Here is a 22,809-nt window from a genome sequence, read left to right as displayed (position 1 = left end):
CTTCCTTCTGTACTCTTTTAAAAATAATTATCCCTAGGCTTTCTTAACTACACTTCCCTTAAACTGCTTACGCTGATGAATTTCACAGCTGTATATCCTAGTACTAGCTTGTTTTAGACTTACACATACAACTACATGTTCAGTAGCTTCACCTAGATATACCTAGACATCTCAAATCCAAAATGCCAAAATAAGCAGAATTCTTCTCCCACACTTAATAGTTTCTTTTGTATCTTCTTAGTCTGATTAATAATATCATCATCTGCCCAGTAGCCAGAGAAGTGGCTTTTGGGATTCCCTTCTCAGTAATTCCCATATACACCTCTACCTAATCAATCACAAAACGTGGTTTTATCTTCTCAGTGTGGCTTGATCACTGCTGGCCTATCCATGTTAGTGTATTAGATCCTCATCTTGCATATTAACTCTTATGTCACTGCCTCTAGAGTACCACTACTCTCCATGTCTACCATCTCCATGACTTACAATGAGCTAAACTGATCACACCTCCATCCCCACTCCCACTCCCCAACTTAAAATCCTTCAAAGAGTCCTAGGACTACAGGATAAAGCTCAAACTTCATCTTCCCATGATCCAGTCAATTCAATCAACTCAAATTTTTGGCCATTTCCTCAAAATGATACTTCTACTCAGAATGCTCCCCACCCCCCCACAATCTCCCTAGTGACTTTCACACCCTCACCCTTCCCTTATAACTTCTCTCCTGCACTGCTGCTTTTGCAAAACCTTCACTGACTTCTCGAACAGCTCCTTAAAAACTCTGACCATATTTTAATTATATTCCTATTTTTGACATTTACACAGTGCCCATCATAGAACAGACCCTCAAATGCTTAATGAAGTCTAAAAGATCAAGAAATTCATTAAAATTATCCACATTTACATGTTAGGTTTTTAACTCATTTCAGATTTCTTCTTCTTACTGGAGGGGGTAGACAAAAGAAACAAAACAAAAAACCCCAACTTAGGTAGAATAAAAGAACTTACTGTTTATTGTTATCAATTACAAAGTTTATTTTATCTCCAGTTTCCAGCTGAACATTCCCTTCGACATCTTCGGGGGTGTAAGTCAGATAAAACACTTCCTGTGAATTAATAAGTTATTATTACTATATTGGCAGGATGCATGTTCTCTGTATACTGTGATTTACTTTGTTAAATACCTCTTAAACTGGCATTTTAAGCCAAATTTCTTAAAAACGCTTTATAACAAGTACATCATTTTAGTCATATAAACACACACTTCCCCTCCATGATGCTGATGACTTCTGCGAGTCCACAGCTGAGCAGCAATCCAACTTCAAAAAGCTTACACACGTGGAAGCATTTGCCCAGAGACTGTAGTTACATTTCAAAAAAAACAATTTTTATGTAAGGCATTCCAAACAAAAAGATGGAGTTAGTGCTTAAAAAGAACCAGAAAAAAGATCCCCTCCCACAACCCCCAAAAAAGCAAGTAAAAGGAACATTTTACCTTAATATTCTAACTAAGGTCACACTTGGGCAAGCTAAGACACTTGGAAGTCCTAAGGATTTTTTCTTTTTAAAGTTTTTGATTATGCTGCTACTCGAAGTCTCTTAGAAACCAAATTTAAAACTGAATTTATCAACTGCAGCTTACGTTTTCTATTTTGAATTTTAAAGTACGCTTATAGATCACATGGTGGATCAGGCAAAGGTTTAAGAAAAATACACAAGTTTACCCCATTACGTTCGTAGCATACACTCCCTGTTGGACTCTGACCCGGGGCAGCTGGAGATTTACTCTCTAAGTTGTGAGGAACAGCGCACACAACCTACCAGTCAAAAAAAAAAAAATTTCCATTGCTAATCATTTCAGTAGCAGCACTGTGCAATATTAACTGAATTTTAATATCCTCTATACTATACACAGGGATGCATTTTAATATGATCCACAAGAGGATGTCATGCTGCCAAGTTTCAAACTTACAGTACACAAACTGACTGTAAGTATAGACTTAGGGTTATATGTAAAAACCCAAACTGAATCTTGACCATATTTTATATTTCAGGTCAAGAAATGCCAGTGCTTCTGATAGAATTTTAAAATAATAATCTTTATATACTATAGCTCTCTTGCGTGCAAACTGAGGAGATGGGGAGAATCTTCCTTTTCTAATGTGAAAGATATGCAAATGCAGGGCCCTAAGAAAACACAAAGCATCAAAGCCACTAACTTGTCCATTCATTCGTTCTTCAGGGAGGATTTCTGGTTTTATCTTCACCAGTTTAACAGCAATGGGTTTCCCAGTCCGCCGGTCAGATGATACTTCAAATTCAACATCATCTAAAATAAAGTAAGTATTGTATTTGTTGGACTAACTTTGACAAAATGCTATCTCACTTTCAAGCCAAACTTTGCATTTGAGTTGCTGTACACTGGTGATATCTCAAAGTGTGGTTCTTGGACCATTAACAGCAGCATTATCTGGGAGCTTAGAAGAAATGCAAATTCCTGGGCCCCACTCCAGACCTATTCAAAGACAAACTCTAGGCACCAGGTACAGCAATTTATGTTTAAACAAGTCTTCCAGGTTATTCTCATACATACTAATGCTTCAGAACCACTGCTTTAGACTAAGATAGGAATATCTTAGTCTTAATTTTCACAGTATTTACATATACCGCAAATCATGACTTTTGGCAAGTTTTCTTTTTTCTTAAGCTTCTCTATACCTCAGGTTTCCTCATCCACAAAATAAGGATTAACCAAAATAATGCTCTTGTAGGGTTTAAAGTATTCAGTATGCAAATACTCACGTTAACTATTGTTCTGACTTTGCCCCCAAAGATATTTTAAAAAACACACACTGAGACCTTGTAATTTCAGTCTTCTAGTAAGTCATATATTTTCATATGTGAAAGTGATTTTTATTGTGTAAACCAAAATGAACAGTCCAAGTGGTGACATTCTAAGTTTTTTTTTCAGGTACTACCAAATATATGACCTAATAAAATAGTCAAAACTAACATTGTAAGTTTGATATTTCCATTGGCTTAAAATCCAATATATAACTAAAGTCATAAATATGGAGAAAAATAATTAGATCTTCCAAGCATCTATTCAAAAGAAAATTCAAAGATATCTTTAAGTCAATGAGTCTTTCATCCCCCCCAAAGACACCACAACAGAAATCAAGATTCTGCTGGTTTACAGAGACACACATCTGTATTTGGGACAATTAAAAGGCCAAAACTGTAATACTGTCATAAGCAAGTTGACACACAACAGAAATGTGTGATGAGTTATTTTAAAAGGGATAATCAGTGACAGATTACCTCCTACTTTTAAGTCCTGCAGGTTGCCATTATACTGTGAACAGTGGAAGAAAAGTCGAGCTTGACGTTCTGAACACTGAATAAATCCGTAAGAGGTCAGCAGTTTTTCAATAACCCCAGTTTCACGCAGTGCTGCTGAAGTACCATTAGGGTACCCATTGTGTCCATTGTTATGGAGAAGGTTTGGATCAAAGCTCATCTGTTTTAAAAAGAAAAAGAATATACTCAGATCTGTACATTATCTTCATAGCATACTAAACTGATTAACAAGCCACTAAATTTTCAATGGAAAAAGGTAAAGAAAATAAAGTAGGTAAAGGGAAATTTATGGACTTTTATTACTGAAATATTAGTTTAGCTATAAAACATTTCAGAAAACGTAATTTCATTTATTTTAGGGAACTTCCCCAATTTATGGTAGAATTTTCCAGCAAATAGGATTTCTGGAGTTCAGTGTTAAGGCAGAGCAGCTACATTAAGTAAAAGCTTCTTTTATGTTAACTTTAAATTACTAAAACAATAATTTCAGAAGAAGGATAATGGATATTCAAGGGATGGCAACCCAAACTACCAGAACACTTCCTTAAGAAATTAAAATCGACTTTGAGACTTAAATAGAAACCTGAATACTATTTGTTAAGCCATGCATCCAAAAGCAATTATTTAAATTAGTAGAGATGAAAACAAAAGAAACTTGGTATGCAATACTTATTTCAAACTAGGAAATATCAGAAAATAAATGCATAATTAGATTTTCCAATGGAAAACGAGCCAAAACAGTGAGTTGGAAAACAGGATTTTTCTAAGACAAAACTCCAAGAAAACAAAAGCTCTTCAAATCTAAAAATTTTTAATCATTTCACAGGTATATTTAAAGAAATCTTTTCATCCATTTCAGATGCTGATGAAATCTCTAAATACTGCCATTTGCTTCTATGATCATATAAAGCAAAAGAAAACAATCTTTAGTGAAAAGAGCTATTTAAGTACAATGCAATGGAACCTGTTTACATCGTCAAATACTGCCTATCACATTGGATATTTCATTTTGCCTTGAGGGACACTATAAAAACAAATTATTTTATTAATGTAAGTGATGAATTAAAGAGGACAAAATCCCTAGCAAAGGTCAGGTCTGTAACAGCAACATATCCACATCTTTACTAGTTTTAGACCCTTTCACTGAAAATTTGACTTATTAATAAGCATCCTAAGTGTGATGTTGGCATTATTAATAAAAATATCTTTCACTAGGAAAAAAAAAAGAATGACAAATTGTAGAACACTAAACCCAAGTATGAGTAGTGAAACAGTGCATAAGATGGCCAAATCATGCAAATCAAAACCACCCAACCTGTAGGTGCTTAAGTTCTAGTTCTTTCGTGCTAGACATTGCTCTGTGTTTACCATTTATTAACTTATTTAATTTTTACAAAGCCCATTAGAAAGTAGTATTATCACCACCTTATCAATGAGGTAACAGACCCAGAAAGGTTAAATGACTTGTCAAAGTCAAACGGTAGAGGATTCAAACTAAGAAGGCCTACCTCTATGATCTGGCTCTAAACTAGGGCTTCTCAAACTTCAACTACCTGACAATCTGGTTAAAATACAAAATACTGATGGTATTGGGGGCAGGAGTTTGAGATTCTCCAAGCTCCCAAGGTGACAGCAACACTTTAGACTTCTGGACTCACTTTGAGTAGCAAGACCCTAAACTACAAGATAAAGGAAATGCCTAGGGAAGTTAGAAAGTGAGTTTGCAGGTTATTTCAACAGAAGTGAGTGGCCCTCCTAAGTCATGCTCTTAACACAAAGCAAAATAAGCTAAGATGACAGTTTTCCTGACTTACAGATCTCTGATACGTGGGGGTCCTCTTTTGTTTTTTAGTCCCAGATGAGGTAGAAGATGAAGATAAAGGTAAAGAATGTGAAGGAGGGGCTGCAGGAGGGGGATGAGGTTCTGATGATGATACAGTAAAAGCATTCTCCATCTCAAACAGCTGTGATAACATAGCACAATGTTTGTAACTATGGATCAAGAACAATTTAACACACACATGACAGTCAACTTCTTTATCTTTTCAGATTCACCAGGTTACTTCAGCAAAATATAATTCATTCAATCAGATTTCTATTGACGAAAGAAATTATGGTGTTAATATTAAAAGGTCAAGCTGAAATGTGTTTTTAAAAATCTTTTTACAATCCCTAATCCACAACATTTACAATTTTTAAAATGCCATCAGGATTCTCTGGTGGTTGCTATAATGACACAGTTCAGCCCAATTTCTTCTCAACATCTCACAACTTTACAAATAATCTAAAATTCTCAATCAACTTGTCTCCCCAGAGTACACATAAGATAATCCAATGGGATATGGGAAGAAAATATTACAACTACATATTTATTTTGTCCAAAGATAAAACTAAGCTTTGTAAATATTTATCATGTACTTGCAGGAGAGGACTGAGTTGGTATGTTAGATCACATCACATATATACACATTAATTAGGTGTTCTGAGGGAAGGGTGAGGAACACAAGAGGTTGATAAGTGAAACCCCCACTCATTTACTTTCAGCATATTAGTTTATATTTGCCCAATTAAGTGGACAAACTTAGCTATCTAGATTAACTACACTGCCTTCAAAAACAGACAAATGGTTGAAAAAGAATGCTGCAGAAGAATCTTAGGTAGACCATGCTAAACAAGGGAAACCTAGGCAAAGAAAATGGGACCCAACACTTCTCATCCTAGTACTAGTTCTTTGACCTCCAAATCAGAACATAAAATGACCATTTAATAACATCTGACAAGTCTGCCAAAACATTAATATCAAGACTATGTACAGACTTATACAAGGAGCAATAAGACACACTACACGTACATTGTTCCTCACATAATAATTCATGATGGCATAAAGTTTTCAAACACCTAAAAACTAAGCATTTAGACATAATATTTTTAGTAAGAGTGGAAAGTTTCTGCACTGTTAACAGGTAAAATATTTTTATAATATTGCTTATTTCATCTTTATCTTATTTGTAGCACTGGATTTTATAACACAAATATAGCATACTCACATGATTTCTAAGTATATACACAAGTACACACTGACTGTACATGCTATTACACTAACCATTTGATCAAATTAATCTGAAGAAGACTACTCTAAGTCCAAGATATATCTTGGATCATGACTTTCAAGGTGAGCTTCTCTCATATTTGGATGATAGTTCTTACTACCATACAGGTAAGAACACTACACTGGCATTTGTAACACACAGGCCATGAAATCACAGTAACCTCAAGTCTCCAGTCCTACCACATATTCCTGTAGGAACGAGATAAGACACTTGTTTTTCTAAGGGAAAATGAAATAGAATTACAAGGAAGGTTCTGGAATTTAAGTTGTATTGCTCTTTAAGTCTCACCTCACCTCTAAATGAACATCAAAACACAACTGAAAAAGGCCTTTCCTTTTTCCTAGAATCTTTCCTGACTCAAGTTTCCTTCTCTAGCTTTCATTGATTTGGGGGGCGGGGTGGCTCTTCTTTTTCTAAGGAAAAACGTATCACTCAATTTTAGATAAAACAATAGGTTAACACCCTTCCCTTCAAAGAATTCCTCACAATTCAGATTAAACTACAATTCTATTGCACTATAAAATTTTCTTAACCAGCACTATACTTTACCATTAAACAAAATAAAAGTTCATTTAAACAACACCACCAATTACATAAAAGTGTAAGTCCAATGAAAAAAGATCATGGCTCACTTTGGAGAACAGTGTGGAGATTCCTCAAGAAATTAAAAATAGAGCTTCCCTATGACCCTGCAATTGCACTACTGGGTATTTACCCCAAAGATACAGATGGAGTGAAAAGAAGGGCCATCTGTACCCCAATGTTTATAGCAACAATGGCCACGGTCACCAAACTGTGGAAAGAACCAAGATGCCCTTCAATGGACAAATGGATAAGGAAGATGTGGTCCATATACACTATGGAGTATTATGCCGCCATCAGAAAGGATGAATACCCAACTTTTCTATCAACATGGACGGGACTGGAAGAGATTATGCTGAGTGAAATAAGTCAAGCAGAGAGAGTCAATTATCATATGGTTTCACTTATTTGTGAAGCATAACAAATAACATGGAGGACAAGGGGAGATGGAGAGGAGAAGGGAGTTGAGGGAAATGGGAAGGGGAGGTGAACCATGAGAGACTATGGACTCTGAAAAACAACCTGAGGGTTTTGAAGGGGTGGGGGGTGGGACATTGGGGGAACCAGGTGGTGGGTATAAGGGAGGGCACGGATTGCATGGAGCACTGGGTGTGGTGCAAAAACAATGAATACTGTTACGTTGAAAATAAATAAAAAATTTAAAAAAAAAAAAAGTTCATGGCTCAAGAACAGAAACCTAATACAGATTAAGATAAAGCTCCCCTCCCAAAAGGTGGAAGGAAAGGCCCAATGTATAAATGTTATTTGGCTTTTTTTAAATAGTGGGAAAATTCAATTTATTTGCTCACCTTATAGCATACAAAAATATACTGAAGATAGATTGAGTTAAATACTCTAACAAACATCAAATAAAAACATACTATTAAAAAATTTTTTGGGGGCACTTGGGTGGCTCAGTGGGTTAAGCCGCTGCCTTCAGCTCAGGTCATGATCTCAGGGTTCTGGGATTGAGTTCTGCATCTGGCTCTCTGCTCTGCAGGGAGCCTGCTTCCCTCTCTCTCTCTCTGCTTACTTGTGATCTCTCTCTGTCAAATAAAATCTTTAAAAAAAAAATTAAAAAAAAATTTTTTTTGGAAGGAAGACTTTCTAGATTTGAAATAGAAAAAAACTGCACAGGAAAGGATCAATATTTGATTAAATGAAAAGGACAAGTTTTATACTCAAACTTAAGGAAAACAAATGCAAATATCTCAGTGTACCATTAAGGAAATTTAAATCAGTAAGATCTGTAATAGCCACCCCTTTTCCGCATTTTGCCTTCTGCAATGTTACCCCCACCTCCCCCCAACAGCAGTCTGGAAGCAGGTGCTATCTCCTGACATATCCTCAGAAGGTCAACAGTAGCGTCGAACTGCATCACTATGCATATGTCATTCATCACTTCATCCCGTCATGTAAACATTTTGTCACCTCACATCATTAAAACAAGGCCAAGTACTGTACAATATTTCCAGGGGCGCCTGGGTGGCTCAGTTGTTAAGTGTCTGCCTTCAGTTCAGGTCATGATCCCAGGGTCCTGGAATGGAGCCCCACATCAAGCTCCCTGCTCGGCAGGAAGCCTGCTTCTCCCTCTCCCACTTCCCCTGCTTGTGTTTCCTCTCTCGCTATGTCTCTGTCAAATAAATAAATAAAATTTCAAAAAAAAAAAAAAAAGATATTTCCAGAGACACGTTCACATACTGTTATAACTGCTATATATTAGTATCTTACTGCACCTAATTTAGAAGTTAAACTAACTCATAGGTATGTAAGTATAGGAAAAACATCGTCTATATGGGCAAGGACTTTTTGTTCAAAGCTAAATCCTGAGAGTCTAGACAAACAGTTGCTGGCCCGTATTAGGCACTCATTTGTCTTAACACTGAAAGTATTAAGACAAACAAGCTAGTTTTAAAGACCATAATTAAACATTAAACATAAAACACAAGAACTTCAGCTCTGTCAATAAAAAATTTCGATAAAGCAAATTAGTCATTATCAAACTACCAGAGATAAAAGATTTAAAAATCATGAGAAGGTAGGTTAAGAATAATATGCTCAAATATTTTTATGGTGGTAAACCGGTTATAACCTTTCTGAAGTGCAGTTTAGCAACATGTATCAAGACGTGGAGTTGTTTTCCTTAATAAATTCAAGGCAGGAAACCTATCCTGGAGCAGTCTGAAATGTGAACACTTTGCACAAACGCATTCATAGAAATGTTTTAGTAACAAGTGCCTGGAAAGAATCTAGTCTAAAGCTAGTTCAAGAAGTCACAGTAATTTACGTAAATGCTCTGCAGTCATTAGAAAGGATGTATGAATATGCTTATGCTATAATATGAAAATGAGAGAAATACCTATACAAGTATGATTTCAGATGTACTTAGAAAAAGACAGACCAGAAAAATCTAATTTAATGCTCAGACTTCTCAAGAAAACACTTGGAAGATGTCTTAAAATGGTAAATGCGGACAGAATCCAGTACTCATTCCATGACTCACATTCTTTTTAAGACTTATTTGAGAGAGTGAGAGCAAGCACAAGAAAGAGCATGGGGGGAAGCAGGGAGACAAGGACAAGGACACTCCACGCAGAGCTCAGAGCCCAATGTGGGGCTGGATTCCAGGACCCTGAGATCATGACCTGAGCCAAAATCAAGAGTCAGCCCCTTGACTGAGTCTCCCAGACACCCCTCTGTGTTTCACATTCGTAACCACTTAGTACCTATAATACATCAACACTGTTCTAGGCTCTGCTCACACAGAGAGCACAACAGACAAAAATCCCCAACTTCACAAAGTTTAAACTTTCTACTCTTTTCTACGTATTAATTTTTAAAATTGGAAAGTCAAGTATTTAACAGTGTTAACCCAACCCTTTAAAAAAAGAATTAGAATCAGAGGTCAAATTTAAACTTGATCCAAGAAACAGAACTAGAATCAAAAGACCGGCTTTTAGTCCTGCTTCTCACACATGAACTTCTCTAGGATTGCTTCCTCAAATGTAAAGTGGAAGCCTAAGGGGTCTCCAAATTCTCCTGCGGGGAGGAATCAAAATTCTGTGTTCTGAAATTTCTTCATCCAAAACCCGAGTTGTTTCTTCTGCCTTTTTCCTAACCTAGTCTGTTTGGCTGCTAACTGACAAGGAGTTAGTTTAGAAGAGGTAGCCTATTTCACTTGAAGACAGTTTTAGAAAATGAGTTGGTATTCTTTATCTAAACATATCTACCCTTCACTCCCACTGCTCCTTTCAGTTTTCTGAATGCAACTGTTTTTCTGAAAGATTGAAAGTTTTGGAGATGTTCCAAGTAATTACTCATTAATGTGCAGTTTACTACTACTCTTACTGTAACCTGACAAACACTTAGAGAGGGTGGAGCGATTATGTTTGATTCTATAGCCCTAAGTTTCAGTAACTCTGAACAGTAAAAATATTCTCCACATCATTTCTTAACAAATTAGTAAAATCAGGTTTTCTCCATTTAGTGCTTCCGTAACTGCTCTTGTTCCTAAAGAAAAAGCTAACTGAATGCTACATTTCCTTTGTTGGTTAACCTGGAATTCCAAGTCCAGTTTAGAGGTATTTTTAAATTAGGCTTTGTCATCAATTTTTTTAAGCATTCTTCTATGCTCTTCCTTAATGCCTACCTCACAGGGTTGCTGGGAGGGTTAGATGAGCTGCTCTACTAAAAAGCCTATAGTAGTGCTTAGCACATAAGTGCTCACATAACTACTTATTATCAGGTCCTTTTCAAAAGCAGGGCAAGGAGATAATCTGGCAACACACTTGGAAACCTCTCTGAAGATCAGTCCACTACTTAATACCTTTTAATGTATTATCATCCAACCTACATTTCTCCAGAGTGACCATATCAGAATATAAGGAGATACCCTATCAAATATCCTCATTGAAAACTTTTTTTTTTAATTCATTTGCTCTTGGATTTTGCTAGGGATGGAGAGCAAGCTTCAAAGTTCCCACACCTGACATTAAAAATCAGTCAAGATCTATACAGTTCCTGGTCACAGGTCTCCATTAACTACTACCACACTTCTAGCAAGTTAAGAGTGTTATATTCTCATTTAATCTGGGGCTTTAGTTTTCTTTTAATGTTCCCACCTTTGTTTTCCTTTTGTCACCTTTAGACTGCCTTGAGCAAACAACAAATCAATCCATTTCATATACAAAACGAATTTCTCAGAAGCTTTATTCTTCCTTGACATTTTTTCAGGCCAATGTCTTCCGTATTTATTCCTTCTTAACTATGTAATACCTTTACCATGTTACAAAAAAGTCCCTTTTAAAATCTAAGGTTCTATTGCATTATCAGATATATTTCCTTTGCTATACCCCTTTTAAGTGGAATACTTTATAATTACATAATAAAAAAAAACCCAATTGTTTATCTTTTGTAAAATTTGTGAACTTAAATTTTGAGAGCTATGAGTGCATATATTTATATATTAAAAATGTTCACATTGGGGTGCCTGGCTGGCTCAGTGGATGGAGCATGAAACTCTTGAGTTTGAGCCCAATGCTGGGGGTAGAGAAAAATAAAATTTAGGGGCATCTGGGTGGCTCAGCTGCTTAAACATTCGCCTTTGGCTCAGGTCATGATCCTGGGGTCCTGGGATCCAGCCCCACGTTGGGCTCCCTGCTCAGCTTGGAGTCCACTTCTCCCTCTCCCTATGCCTCTCAGCTCGTGCTCTCAAATAAAATCTTTAAAAAATAAAACAAAATTTATAAAAATGTTCATGTGCTAAACTAATATTCAGAATACAAACATTAGGCTAAAAAAAGCACTTCTACTTTAAATCCATTTCTACAATTCATTTCAATAAAACAAAATGGAAGCTTTAGTTCTAGTCTTTTTTAACCTTTCAACAGTCAAGATAAAACTGTACAGTTTCAATCTGTACTATCTTAACTCACCAAGCACAATTTATTACGGCTTAAAATTATTTTTTAATCAGATGAGGAGGTATGAAGAAACAAACAGAAAAAGCAAATGGTAAAACAGCCTTAAAATTGAGTAACTGTCTGTTGATAGAACAGAGATAATTTAAATTAATTGGTACTGTTCGTAGTTTTCAGTTAAGGAGTAATTTTGGTCCACAGTAAGGTCATTACCATAGTAGGCTCATCAACCCTTAAAGAAACTGCAGATTAAAGGCCGGAGTGCCTCCTGAAATGGTGATGAAGCTTTTATAAGACAACAATCTAGGAATGACGAGGAATTTTCATTCCTCATTCTATTTGATTGTTGCAGCATTTTTAAAAAGGTTTACCACAAAGTAAACCCTCCTTGAAATTATCTTCCTTGGTATTCCTTCCTGGCTACCTCATTTCTCTGAACATTCCCTTCTTTGGCACTTCTTCATTTATTATGTATAAAGTGAGGACTCCTTCCTGAATTTCAAGCTTTTATGTCTATCCAATTTAGAAAACCAAAACTGAAGATTAAAAAGGAAAACCACCTTTTCTCATCCTCCCCACCCCTCAAAAAACCACTGTTCGACATTCCATGCCAGCATACTTTCTCAATTTTCAGATTACTATCTAATGAATGCAATAGATTTCCACAGTATATTTTGCTTTCAGCAAGTCCCCACATAAACTTCCCTATTCCTATGAACAACAAAGGTTTCGAACTTCTAAAGCTGGACAGATTGGGTCAAATCCCTGCAGGCTCATCTTCACATTCAATTGGTTATCATGTCGTATGACTTCTACCACTAAAACACCTACTGCCTCCTTCTCTGCCTATACCCTGGCTTTTATCTTCTTTATATTCTATCCATTTATCTTTACAGGTGTTCCCATCTTCAGCCCATCTCTTAAAGTCACACCATTTGTTTTATAAGATACACTTCTGAATATGTAACTTTTAGTGTTTCTCTAAAATCTGAAGCAATAAAACTATCTCAGTTTTGAAATAAGAAACCCATTAAGCCCTTGCTTATAAACACCTAATGACTTCTCCACAGAACAAAGTCAAATACAGTGGGCCTTCAAAACCTGTCTTCAGCAAGCGTCCCTTTCTAATTACTCTTTTAACCCACAAAACTGTATTTCCTACTCTAATTATTCTCTCTACTCACAAAGCTGTATTTTCTAGTTCGTTCAAAATGAACTTACCATATTATATCATGTGCTTTCAAATCTCCCTGAATCTGCTCATTCTGTCGCTGCTACTAGAAGACTCTTCTCTCTCTCAAAGCACTACTCACCTTCAATGTCCCTTCTCTCTTTCTTTACCCCTATAGAGAGACCTCTGAACATAGATTGCAAAGGGCATCCATAACTGAAACCTTAACTTTTAAAGAGTACAGATGGGAGTTTTTCTAAGAGACCAGTAAGTTAAGAGAGATCCACATGTATTAACAAATGTAATCCTTTGTGAAAAAAATCCCACAGTGTGGCCATAAATACTGTCCTTGTTTAATAAGAGATAAATCCAATAAAATAATCCAGTGTTGATATTTTCATACTAGTTGAGACTATAAATTGTTTTCAAACTATCTTTAGAACAGATTAAGATTTGCTGTTTGACCAAAATAACTAGGAAATTATAAACCGATTCTTGCCAAAAGAAAACTACAAACCTACCTCGCAGTGATAATCAAATATTGCACTTTCAGTAGTATTTGCTGATTCTTCTTTTTCAGCACACGTTTCAAAGGATGAAAGTTGCTAGTATTAAAAAAAAGAGCGAGAGAAAATGATCTATCAAGCTAATAAAGAATACAACTGCTGCTGCACCGGGCAATCTCACAGTGCAGCACTGAAGAAAACAAAGACTACTAGCAGCGTTGGGAAGTGCTCTTTCAAAGCTGTTGAGTAGGCACAAACTTCTTGTTTCAGATCAAGTGTTGTGTCTTCAACTTAAGTGTACTCTTCTTTGGTCTTGTTGGTTGTTTCGAGGTTTGTTCCTTGCCTGATCTGAACTTGAAGCAGCAGTTTCAGGTGGTAAAGTCTGTTCTGTTACACTTCATACTAGAGATAAAAAAATGAAGACAGTAAGTTTAATTTACAGAAGAGAACCAGGACAAGGGTGGGAGAGGGACAGACTAATTTCATAAACTTAGAACCACTGGTTAACAAGTAATGCGGGAAACCCGGAAGCACACTCATTTGATGTTATCTGAGCAATCTCTCAAGTGCTAATGGATACCACCTCCTTCGACGTCACACTCAAAGTGGGAAATTATTTCACACTCCCTGGTGACCCCCAAACTGTAAGTTCTAAGTTACAGAGCACAATATTCAATTTAACACAAGTGTTTTATAGGTATCTAGCACTGTGGCAGGTATTGTGGAAAATATAAAAGAAGTTGCTGCCATCAGGTAATTTACACTCTTTCTGAAAAGACAAGAATTATATGTGAAGAAAAACCGGATATAGAACCAAATATAGAACAAAGTGCCAAAAATTAATTCGCTCAACTAATATCTGAGTACTGACTGTCATATACTATATATTAGAACTACTACTTATTGTTTATTCACCACTGCATGTACATTGAAGCAACATGGTCTGCAGTCACAGAAGGCTTTTAATCAGAGTTGGAGACTTAATTTGGAGAAATCAGGAAAATTTTAAGAGAAATAAAACAGTCAAGTAGTCTAGGCACGTCAAGCAAGCCAAGCCAGGGTGTGCCACTAACTTCTAAGTTCCCTGAAAGCAGGGACCACATATATGATTTTCTATGCCTGACATCAAGGGAGGTTCATGACATGAAGGACCATGGTAACAGTGTGGCTTGTTTCAGAGAAATCAATAGGCTAGTCCGGCCAGAACAGAGGACTAGCTTAAAGTGAAATGGGATATGTGGTGTGACAGGTGTAGTGGAGTCAGATTATGAAGTATTTCAACTTGATATAACAGGAAATAGAAAGCCTTAGCTCTTGATGAAAGGGTAGTAAGTCTTGAAATCCTATGAGAGATGACTTAGTGAAGGAAACAGAAATCTCATTTGAGCTGTTGCCAGAAATAGATGAGAAATGCCTATTAAAAAAAACAATTAAGATGAGAGGAGATGGGAAGCGAAATATATTTATAAGTAAAGCCACAGAATTGTGCTTTATATTGGCCATAAAAATGATTCTTTTGCACTGACTGGGATATTAACTAAACTGGTGCTGTTAGCTAAATGATTTATATGGGGAGAAGAAAAAAGTAGATTTGGTTTTAGAAATGCTGAAAAATGACTGGTATATTTATTTACTTATTTATTAATTAAAAGATTTTATTTATTTATCTGACGGAGAGATCACAAGTAGGCAGAGAGGCAGGTGGAGAGAGAAGGGGAAGCAGGCTCCCCGCTGAGCAGAGAGTCCAATGCCATGCAGGGCTTGATCCCAGGACCCTGAGATCATGACCTAAGCCGAAGACAGAGGCTTAACCCACTGAGCCACCCAGGCACCCAGAACGTTGTATTTATTTTAAAAGCATCAGAAATAAGAATGACTATATGGTGAGAGGCCAGAGATTGTGAAATAGTTTAGACTAGGAGAGCTCAAGTTCATTCACTGACACTTCCTAGTAAAATGCCATGAACAAGTCACTTCATCTCTCTAAATTTCAGTTTCACATATGCAAAATGAAAACCTATCAATGGCTGACTTATGGCTGTGTTTTTTTGGGGGGGGGGGGTTCCTAACAGTTCCTGACTTTATATTATCACTTCAAATATTACACTTGTCCCATCTTTCAGATTTTATTTGGATCATTCTATTTCCCACACTAGATACTTCTTAGAGCAATCGTTGCAAATCACTTTGTAAGTTTTAAAAAATACTTAACGCCCAGTCCCCACTCAATGAATAATTTAAGTGGCCTGAAGTAGGGCCACTTCTGTTATGATCTTTGATTCTTCCCACTCCACCTCCACACCAAATGTTGCCAGGTCTTATCAATACCTCCTTACTGAGATCTTTTGTCCTAAATGACATCACATTTTAGTCCAGATATCTAACACATCTGCTAATTTCTTTTGTCAACCTTTTCCATTTTCTGTCACATAACACTGCCAGACTGATCTATCTAAAACTCCAATTTCACTCATTTCATTGTCCAAAATCTTCAGTGATTTTTCCAGCATTCTAGATGGGAAGTTCTTAATCCTGGCCACACATCCAACCCAACCACCTGGGTAACTTATAAATAAACAAAGCCTGGATCCTACACCTTGAGATTCTAATTTAATTTCACTAGGGTTAGGTCCCGGGAGTTGGTACATTTTATCCTCCCTCTACCCCTGCCCTTGTGTTTCTGACTTGCAGCCAGGATTTAAGAATCACCATTTACGATGTTCTTTATTCTACCTTTCCATTTCTACCTTTTGCCTCTCTCGAGATCTTCTAGATAGGTGTATTTTCCTGCCTAATCCTTAAATATAATCCCTGGGAGATGCCTGAATTCTAGTCTTCTTCATGCATATATATGGGTCTTCTCACAAAGAAAGTAATTTTTGCCATCTTCAAAGTAACAAAGAAGTTTTTCTTGACCATTCCAGGAGATTTATGTTAATTTCCACTATGTGAGGCACTAATTCCCATTGTTGGCATCATTCTTTCTGATATCAAATCATTTCCGCACTTTGCTTTAATTCACATTTTTATGTTATCTTGTTCCTCCAATTATGAAACAAACTCAAGTATATTTACCACAGCCTCCTTCAGCATCTAATGCAGCACTGCCAAACTTAACCACAGCAAAACTACAATAGCAAAGAGGTAGTTAATCCATAATAGGAAACAACACCACAATTTAAGGGCAGACAGTTCTACCAACTTCTAAAAAATTTTGTTTTGGTTAACTGTAGTCTTACTTATCCCAACAAGAAATAATGTCTTCTTTTAAAAATACAGACTCGAGGGGTGCCTGGGTGGCTCAGTGGGTTAAGCCTCTGACTTCAGCTCAGATCATGATCTCAAGGGCTGTCTGCTCAGCAGGGAGCCTGCTCCCCGCCCCCCCCCACCTGCCTCTCTGCCTACTTGTGATCTCTCTGTCAAATAAATAAATAAAATCTTAAAAAAAATACAGACTAAACACACTGGTTTAATCTTAATATTTTACATTTATGAACCCACAGACCTCAAAATTGCTATATCATAAAACAGGTAAGAATTTCATCAAACTGCTAAGGACAAGCTTGTGTATCTCATGGTGGGGGGGAATTAAGAAAAACAACCTACCTTGAAAAACTTGAGTTGGATTAACCTAGTCTAGGGTGTTGTATTATGTTAAGAACTGCCTAATTTGACACATAGTAACAGAGAAATAAGACTTCCAGAATCTAAAATTTGGAGCACTGCAGACCCAGAGTTGGGCACTAATGAAGCCTATTAGGATCCATTAAAGCTCAAACAAACCCACCAACTACCATGAAAAACCCAAAGTGGTGGAATTTCACTTCATTATTACCTTCACAGCTAAGAGATTTCTATGGCTAACTAAACACTTTCCAGTCAAATTAACACTTAACGAAACACTTAAAAAGTACCCACTGGGCATTTTAATAAAATTAGTTATGCACTCATGCCAAGATTATTAACATTCATGGGTGGTACTGATAACTCTTCTGCCTTAAACCTCTGAACACAGTGCACTCCCTCTATCTCCCAAAGCCTAGATACTTAAGTCACATGAAATACAGAGTAACAACTATCATACTAATTGACAGTTGATCTGAAAGTCTCCCTGATTGTTAAGTAATCTACTTCCTTTCTTTCTGCTCAGTTTGGAAACAGAAGCAACCCTATTATGTCATTGTTTTAGTTAGGAGTTAAAGCTAATTCGTTTACTTAAACTGATAAATAGTTATTCCCTATTTCACCTGTCTTAAAATTATCATCACCTGTTTTATTTACAGTCTTCTCCAGTTCACTGCTTTAGCTCAAAAGGACTACTAGAAACCAGGCACACAGTACTAAATACACGCTGAATTAATAAACTTATGTGGCCAGCAACCCACCTAAAATCTATCCCATAACTCACTTCATCATTTTGACATTATTTTCAGAGTTTGTACAGCACTCACTTGGGGAGAATGTTAATGAAAGGCTAAACTGGTCTAAAAGTCTCCCCCCCAACCTTAAGTAACTTTTTTTTTTTTTTAAAGATTTTATTTATTTATTTGACAGATCTCACAAGTAGGCCAAGAGGCAGGCAGAGCGAGAGAGGCAGAAGCAGGCTTCCTGCTGAGCAGAGAGCCAGATGAGGGGCTCGATCCCAGGATCACGACCGGAGCCGAAGGCAGAGGCTTTAACCCACTGAGCCACCCAGGTGCCCCCCTCCCTTTTTTGAGAGGAGTGAAGATCCAATTACACAGCATGGGACTGAGAAGGCTCTCTATTGTTGCTTTATATGAATAATATTCTTACCCTAACTTCCTCCTTCATATTTCTTGATTATAACTCAAGACAAGTTTAAGTATGTCAGATTTTGCAATAACCTATAAAACTGAAGAGCTTAACAGGTTTTAATTCACTTTCACTTTAGAATCTATGGAAAATGACAGAGTTCAGATAATTAACCAATTTAAGTCAGTAACATGTCAGGCAGAAATTAGAGAAAATCAAATTGTTACAATTATTTTTTTGTGTATGTTTAGTAATAGTAATTATGATGAGTTGTTACCTGAACAGCTGTTAAGACATTTAAAGTTATGTATTCATTTATCACTTAACTGTTTTTACAATATACTGACACTCTGAAATAGGACAGATGCCAGTATAGGAAGCTAAATGTTCCAGACACAAAATCAGAAAATAGTGCAGACCAGCACTGTCCCAAAAGAAACACAGTGCAACCCATATATGTAATTTAAAAATTTCCGGTAATCATATTAAAATTGAGAGAAACAGGGCACCTGGGTGGCTGGCTCAGCTGCTTAAGTGTCTACCTTCAGCTCAGGTCATGATCTCAGGGTGCTGAGATAAAGCCCCACATCCCATCAGGCTCTGCTTCTCCCTCTCCCTGCTGCTATCCCTGATTGTGCACGCACATACTATCAAATAAGTAAAATCTTTAAAAAAGCCGAAACAGGGGCCCCTGGGTGGCTCAGTGGGTTAAAGCCTCTGCCTTCAGCTTGGGTCATGATCTCGGGGTCCTGGGATCGAGTCCCGCATCGGGCTCTCTGCTCTGCGGGGAGCCTGCTTCCTCCTCTCTGCCTGCCTCTCTGCCTAGTTGTGATTTCTCTGTCAAATAAATAAAATATTAAAAAAAAAAAGCCGAAACAGGTGAAACTAATTTTAATTACGTCTGTTTAATCAAATATATCCAAAATGTTATTTTCCATATATAATCAATCTTAAAAAAGTTTTCTTTGAAATCCAATGTCTATTTTACAATTACAGCACAGTTCAATTCAGAACGTACACAGTTTAAATGCCCAACAGCCACACATGGCTACTGGCTACAATATTGGTCACAGTTAAGTATAGGCTCATGAGGGCAAAAGGCACTGGTATACCCAATAAATAGTAAACAAAAGTCTCCTGGAAGATTTTCAGAGTTAAAAGGAGGCAGTTATGTAGCAAACCATAGCCGGAGCTTGTATCTACTACATTTGAGAAGCAGAAATGCAAATAACTAGCTGGTTATCTACTGGCTATAGATACAAACCAATGGATAGCCTACATGTTAACTATGAAGAAACTGCTTATCAATTTATTTTCAACTACACAGTTTTGCCTCAGCATTAAAGGACATACTAAATATAAAAACACTCCAAAAATAAAATTACCATCCAATACTTCTGAACAGAATACTGCCTAGAATATCATATTCCAATTTAATAACCCTAATGAAAAATGTAGCACAATTCCTCAAGCTTGGCAGTATGAACTGAAAAAAAAGTTCTGCATTGTTTTTAACTTGGTACTCATACATGGAAGTGGAAAACATTCCAGTATCTATAGACAAAGGAATTCTTAAATCCTGACTTGGCAAAAAGAATTTAACATCAAGAAATGATGGAATTCAAGAAAAAAAAGTCACTCCTACCAAAGCAGTTTCACCCCTGGAGACATTCTAGCCTTTTTTAAAAAATGAAATGAAAAGAAAAGAAAGTTATAATTTTTGTGGCTGTAATTCTCTATTATGAAAAATCCTACAAGATTTACGGACACCTCTCCATGACATAGTTTGAGTTAAAGATCTCAAAGAAGGTTCCCTTTTGGTTTTTTAAAAGACAAAGCTAAGAAGGCACATCAATTCTGTGTTTATTTAACAAAATCAGGATTTTTGTCATATTTCATGATACCATCCTAAAGTTCAGCTCCTTAAAAAAAATCCTTCCAAACAGCATTATGTTTCAACTACCTTGTCAAAAATATGGCCCTCACAACAACATGAATGAACTTAGTAACTCTGAACCATACACTTAAAAAAAAAAAAGATTAAAACTGATAAATTTTATGTTAGTATATTTTACCACATTTTAAAAGAAACTAATTTTTTAAAAATGTTGGATGGCCCTGCGGAGTGAGTCTTTACATGGATGGCAGGGGAAAATAGGAGGGGGAAAAAGCAGGACTGTATGTCAGCTTTCATGCTCTCATTTTTGATTTGCAGGAATTTACTAGAATTTTCAACCACACTCTAAAGGTCATACTTGGTAAGTCAGAACTTAATTACAAAAAAAGAAAACCTATCTTCTGCGCCTCAAATACTTTACTTTTCAACTCAGCTGCTATAAATACTCATCTCAATGGTAAACATCCAGAGCAGCTGCAAAATCACTCAAACCACTACCATCTCTCTTATTTCAGGCCTAAGGTTAAAAGGAAAAAAAAGAAACAAGACTGAATTTTTATATAGATATTATGACTCAGGCATATGCCCGTTTAGGCATATAAACCCTTCTATCCACACCCAGAACACCTATTATTCATTGGTACCCCAAAAGGACCAAAGTATTGTACTGCCCCTCAATGTAGTATTGAGAATGCTCATCTTCTAGAAACTCAAAATGAAAATTACTCAGCATTTTGATACAGAATAACTTATGAGCTACAACTTGGTACCTACATTTTATACACCAGCTGCTCTGGCCAAGAGCTGTCAGTTCATGTATCTTCCTCTTAACCTAAGTCTCTCAAAGGAAATTTAACCACCACAGTGCCTTTAAGAGTCTTCGCTCCCTCTCCAGCCCTGTCTCCACGCTCTTTAAAGAGGACCACATTCTTTCACTCATTTTAGGTGCAAATCAATTACCTCCTCCTACAATGTTCATATTTCTGTGTTTTCAGATTGAAAGCTGTTTTTAGGGAGCGTTCCCCACCTCACTTTTGAGTCAAGCAGGAAAGAAGCCATCTAGGTGTTTCTAAAGGAAAACCTTAAAGCAAAAGAACCGTGGCACTGAAATTTCATACTGATAAAATATCGGATGGTTAAAAACCACAAGTGTCTCCAACCAGGGCTCTAAAAAACTAACCCTACACAGTATGACGAAGCCACGCCGTTCATTGCTCAACGTAGGCCGGGCTTTTGCACCATAAGAGCCAGAGATGGTGGCTCGAACAGCACGCCCTAACCCCCGGATAAAGGAGTAAGAGCCACGTGCCCAAGATTAGGGGCTGGTTTCTTTCCTCAAAAAGCCGAAGAGGAAGCAAGAAAGGAAGGCTGGGTGCGGAGACTGAAGACAGACAGCTCCAGGTGAGTGGAAGTAAAGATGACACTTCAGCTGAGCTACTGTGCCAGACGTGGTCGGGGAAAGGAGATGTCTCTTAAGCATTTAGATGGAGCAGGGTCAGTCCACACACAAAGGAGGCGCCGCTACCGCACTGCGCTCTGGCACTCGTAGTCAGACCTCCAAGCAGGTGACGGACAGTAAACTACAGAGTCCGGAGTGAGAGTAGGCCCCTCTCCCTCTGCCTCCGGCTCCTCCAGCTTCACACAAAGGACCGCGCCACCACCCCCTCGCCCCGCCCGCCGGGACTTGTAGTTCCCGTTTCCCCCGCCAAACCGCAGAGGAGGAAGTGACTAGACTACAATTCCCAGCAGCCTCCGCGCCCGAGCCCCGCACCCCTGCCTCCATCTTGGCTGCGGTCGGAGCCTCCATTTTCGCTCCCTCCCCCCACTGTAGTCACTACCACCACTACCACGCGCGGCTGCCTGGGTTCGACTCTTCGTTTCAGCTCTGCGGCCTGACGTGAGGCTCAGACAGTTAAACGGGGCCCAGGTGGGAAAGCCCGGGGTAAAGACTCAGGGTGAGATCTTCCCTGCCCGGAGCCCTAGGAGCGGCCACTTTGGCTCAGAAGTCTCTCCCGTTAATCTTGGTCTTCTCATCTGCCCCTAACCTGGCTTCTTGCTACCCCCAGTTGGACCCCGAGGTCGTACTCACCCCAACAGCTCAGCGCCCCCTCTCCAGCGCCGCCATAAGCAGCACGGCCCGGTACGTAGGAATAAATCTCGCTTCTCTCGCGAGAGTTGCGGGCTCCGAGCGCGTGCACGGGAAGGGGGGGGTTGCTCCTAATACGCCTGCGCGCGAGGGGTGAGTGACGCCAAGCAGAGCGCTGCGCTTAACCACAACCAATATGGTTGCCCGCGTTACCCTACATTCTCTTCCCCGTGAGCTGCGGGAAGCAATCTCTGTGTTTACTGACTCCGCTGGGACGCATGGGGAGGAGTGGCGGGTAACTTTCGGCGTCTCTGGTCTTAGCAAACCTGAATATACCTTAAGCCTCGAGACCAGGGTAAACTTTGAGGGCGATTTAGAGGGCATTTCCAGGAATGTCATATAAA

The 22,809-nt window shown here is 37.9% G+C and overlaps 1 protein-coding gene across 5 annotated transcripts in view; it reads right to left on the bottom strand.

Moving 5' to 3' along the window:
- The window catches only part of CSDE1 (cold shock domain containing E1), a 40,402-nt gene extending 17,893 nt beyond the window's left edge, over positions 1-22,509 (bottom strand). Inside the window, exons 1-7 of one of the 5 annotated variants that reach the window (XM_080800371.1) lie at positions 22,409-22,489; positions 13,665-14,051; positions 5,176-5,325; positions 3,323-3,521; positions 2,221-2,330; positions 1,726-1,818; positions 1,010-1,107 (exon numbers count right to left, since the gene is read on the bottom strand). In XM_080800371.1, coding sequence (XP_080656497.1) covers positions 1,010-1,107; positions 1,726-1,818; positions 2,221-2,330; positions 3,323-3,521; positions 5,176-5,316 — 641 coding nt within the window. In that variant the 5' untranslated portion in view covers positions 5,317-5,325; positions 13,665-14,051; positions 22,409-22,489. Of the gene's footprint in view, positions 1-1,009; positions 1,108-1,725; positions 1,819-2,220; positions 2,331-3,322; positions 3,522-5,175; positions 5,354-13,664; positions 14,052-22,408 lie in introns of all 5 variants that reach the window. The other 4 variants (XM_080800374.1, XM_080800373.1, XM_080800372.1 and 1 more) reach the window with 4 other exon arrangements.
- Between the last annotated feature and the right edge of the window lie 300 nt (positions 22,510-22,809).

This window comes from Martes martes (genome assembly GCF_963455335.1).
Source record: "Martes martes genome assembly, chromosome: 4".
Classification (NCBI taxonomy): domain Eukaryota; kingdom Metazoa; phylum Chordata; class Mammalia; order Carnivora; family Mustelidae; genus Martes; species Martes martes.
Note: the sequence above shows the minus strand (reverse complement) of the source record. Positions and strands in the feature narration are given on the sequence as shown.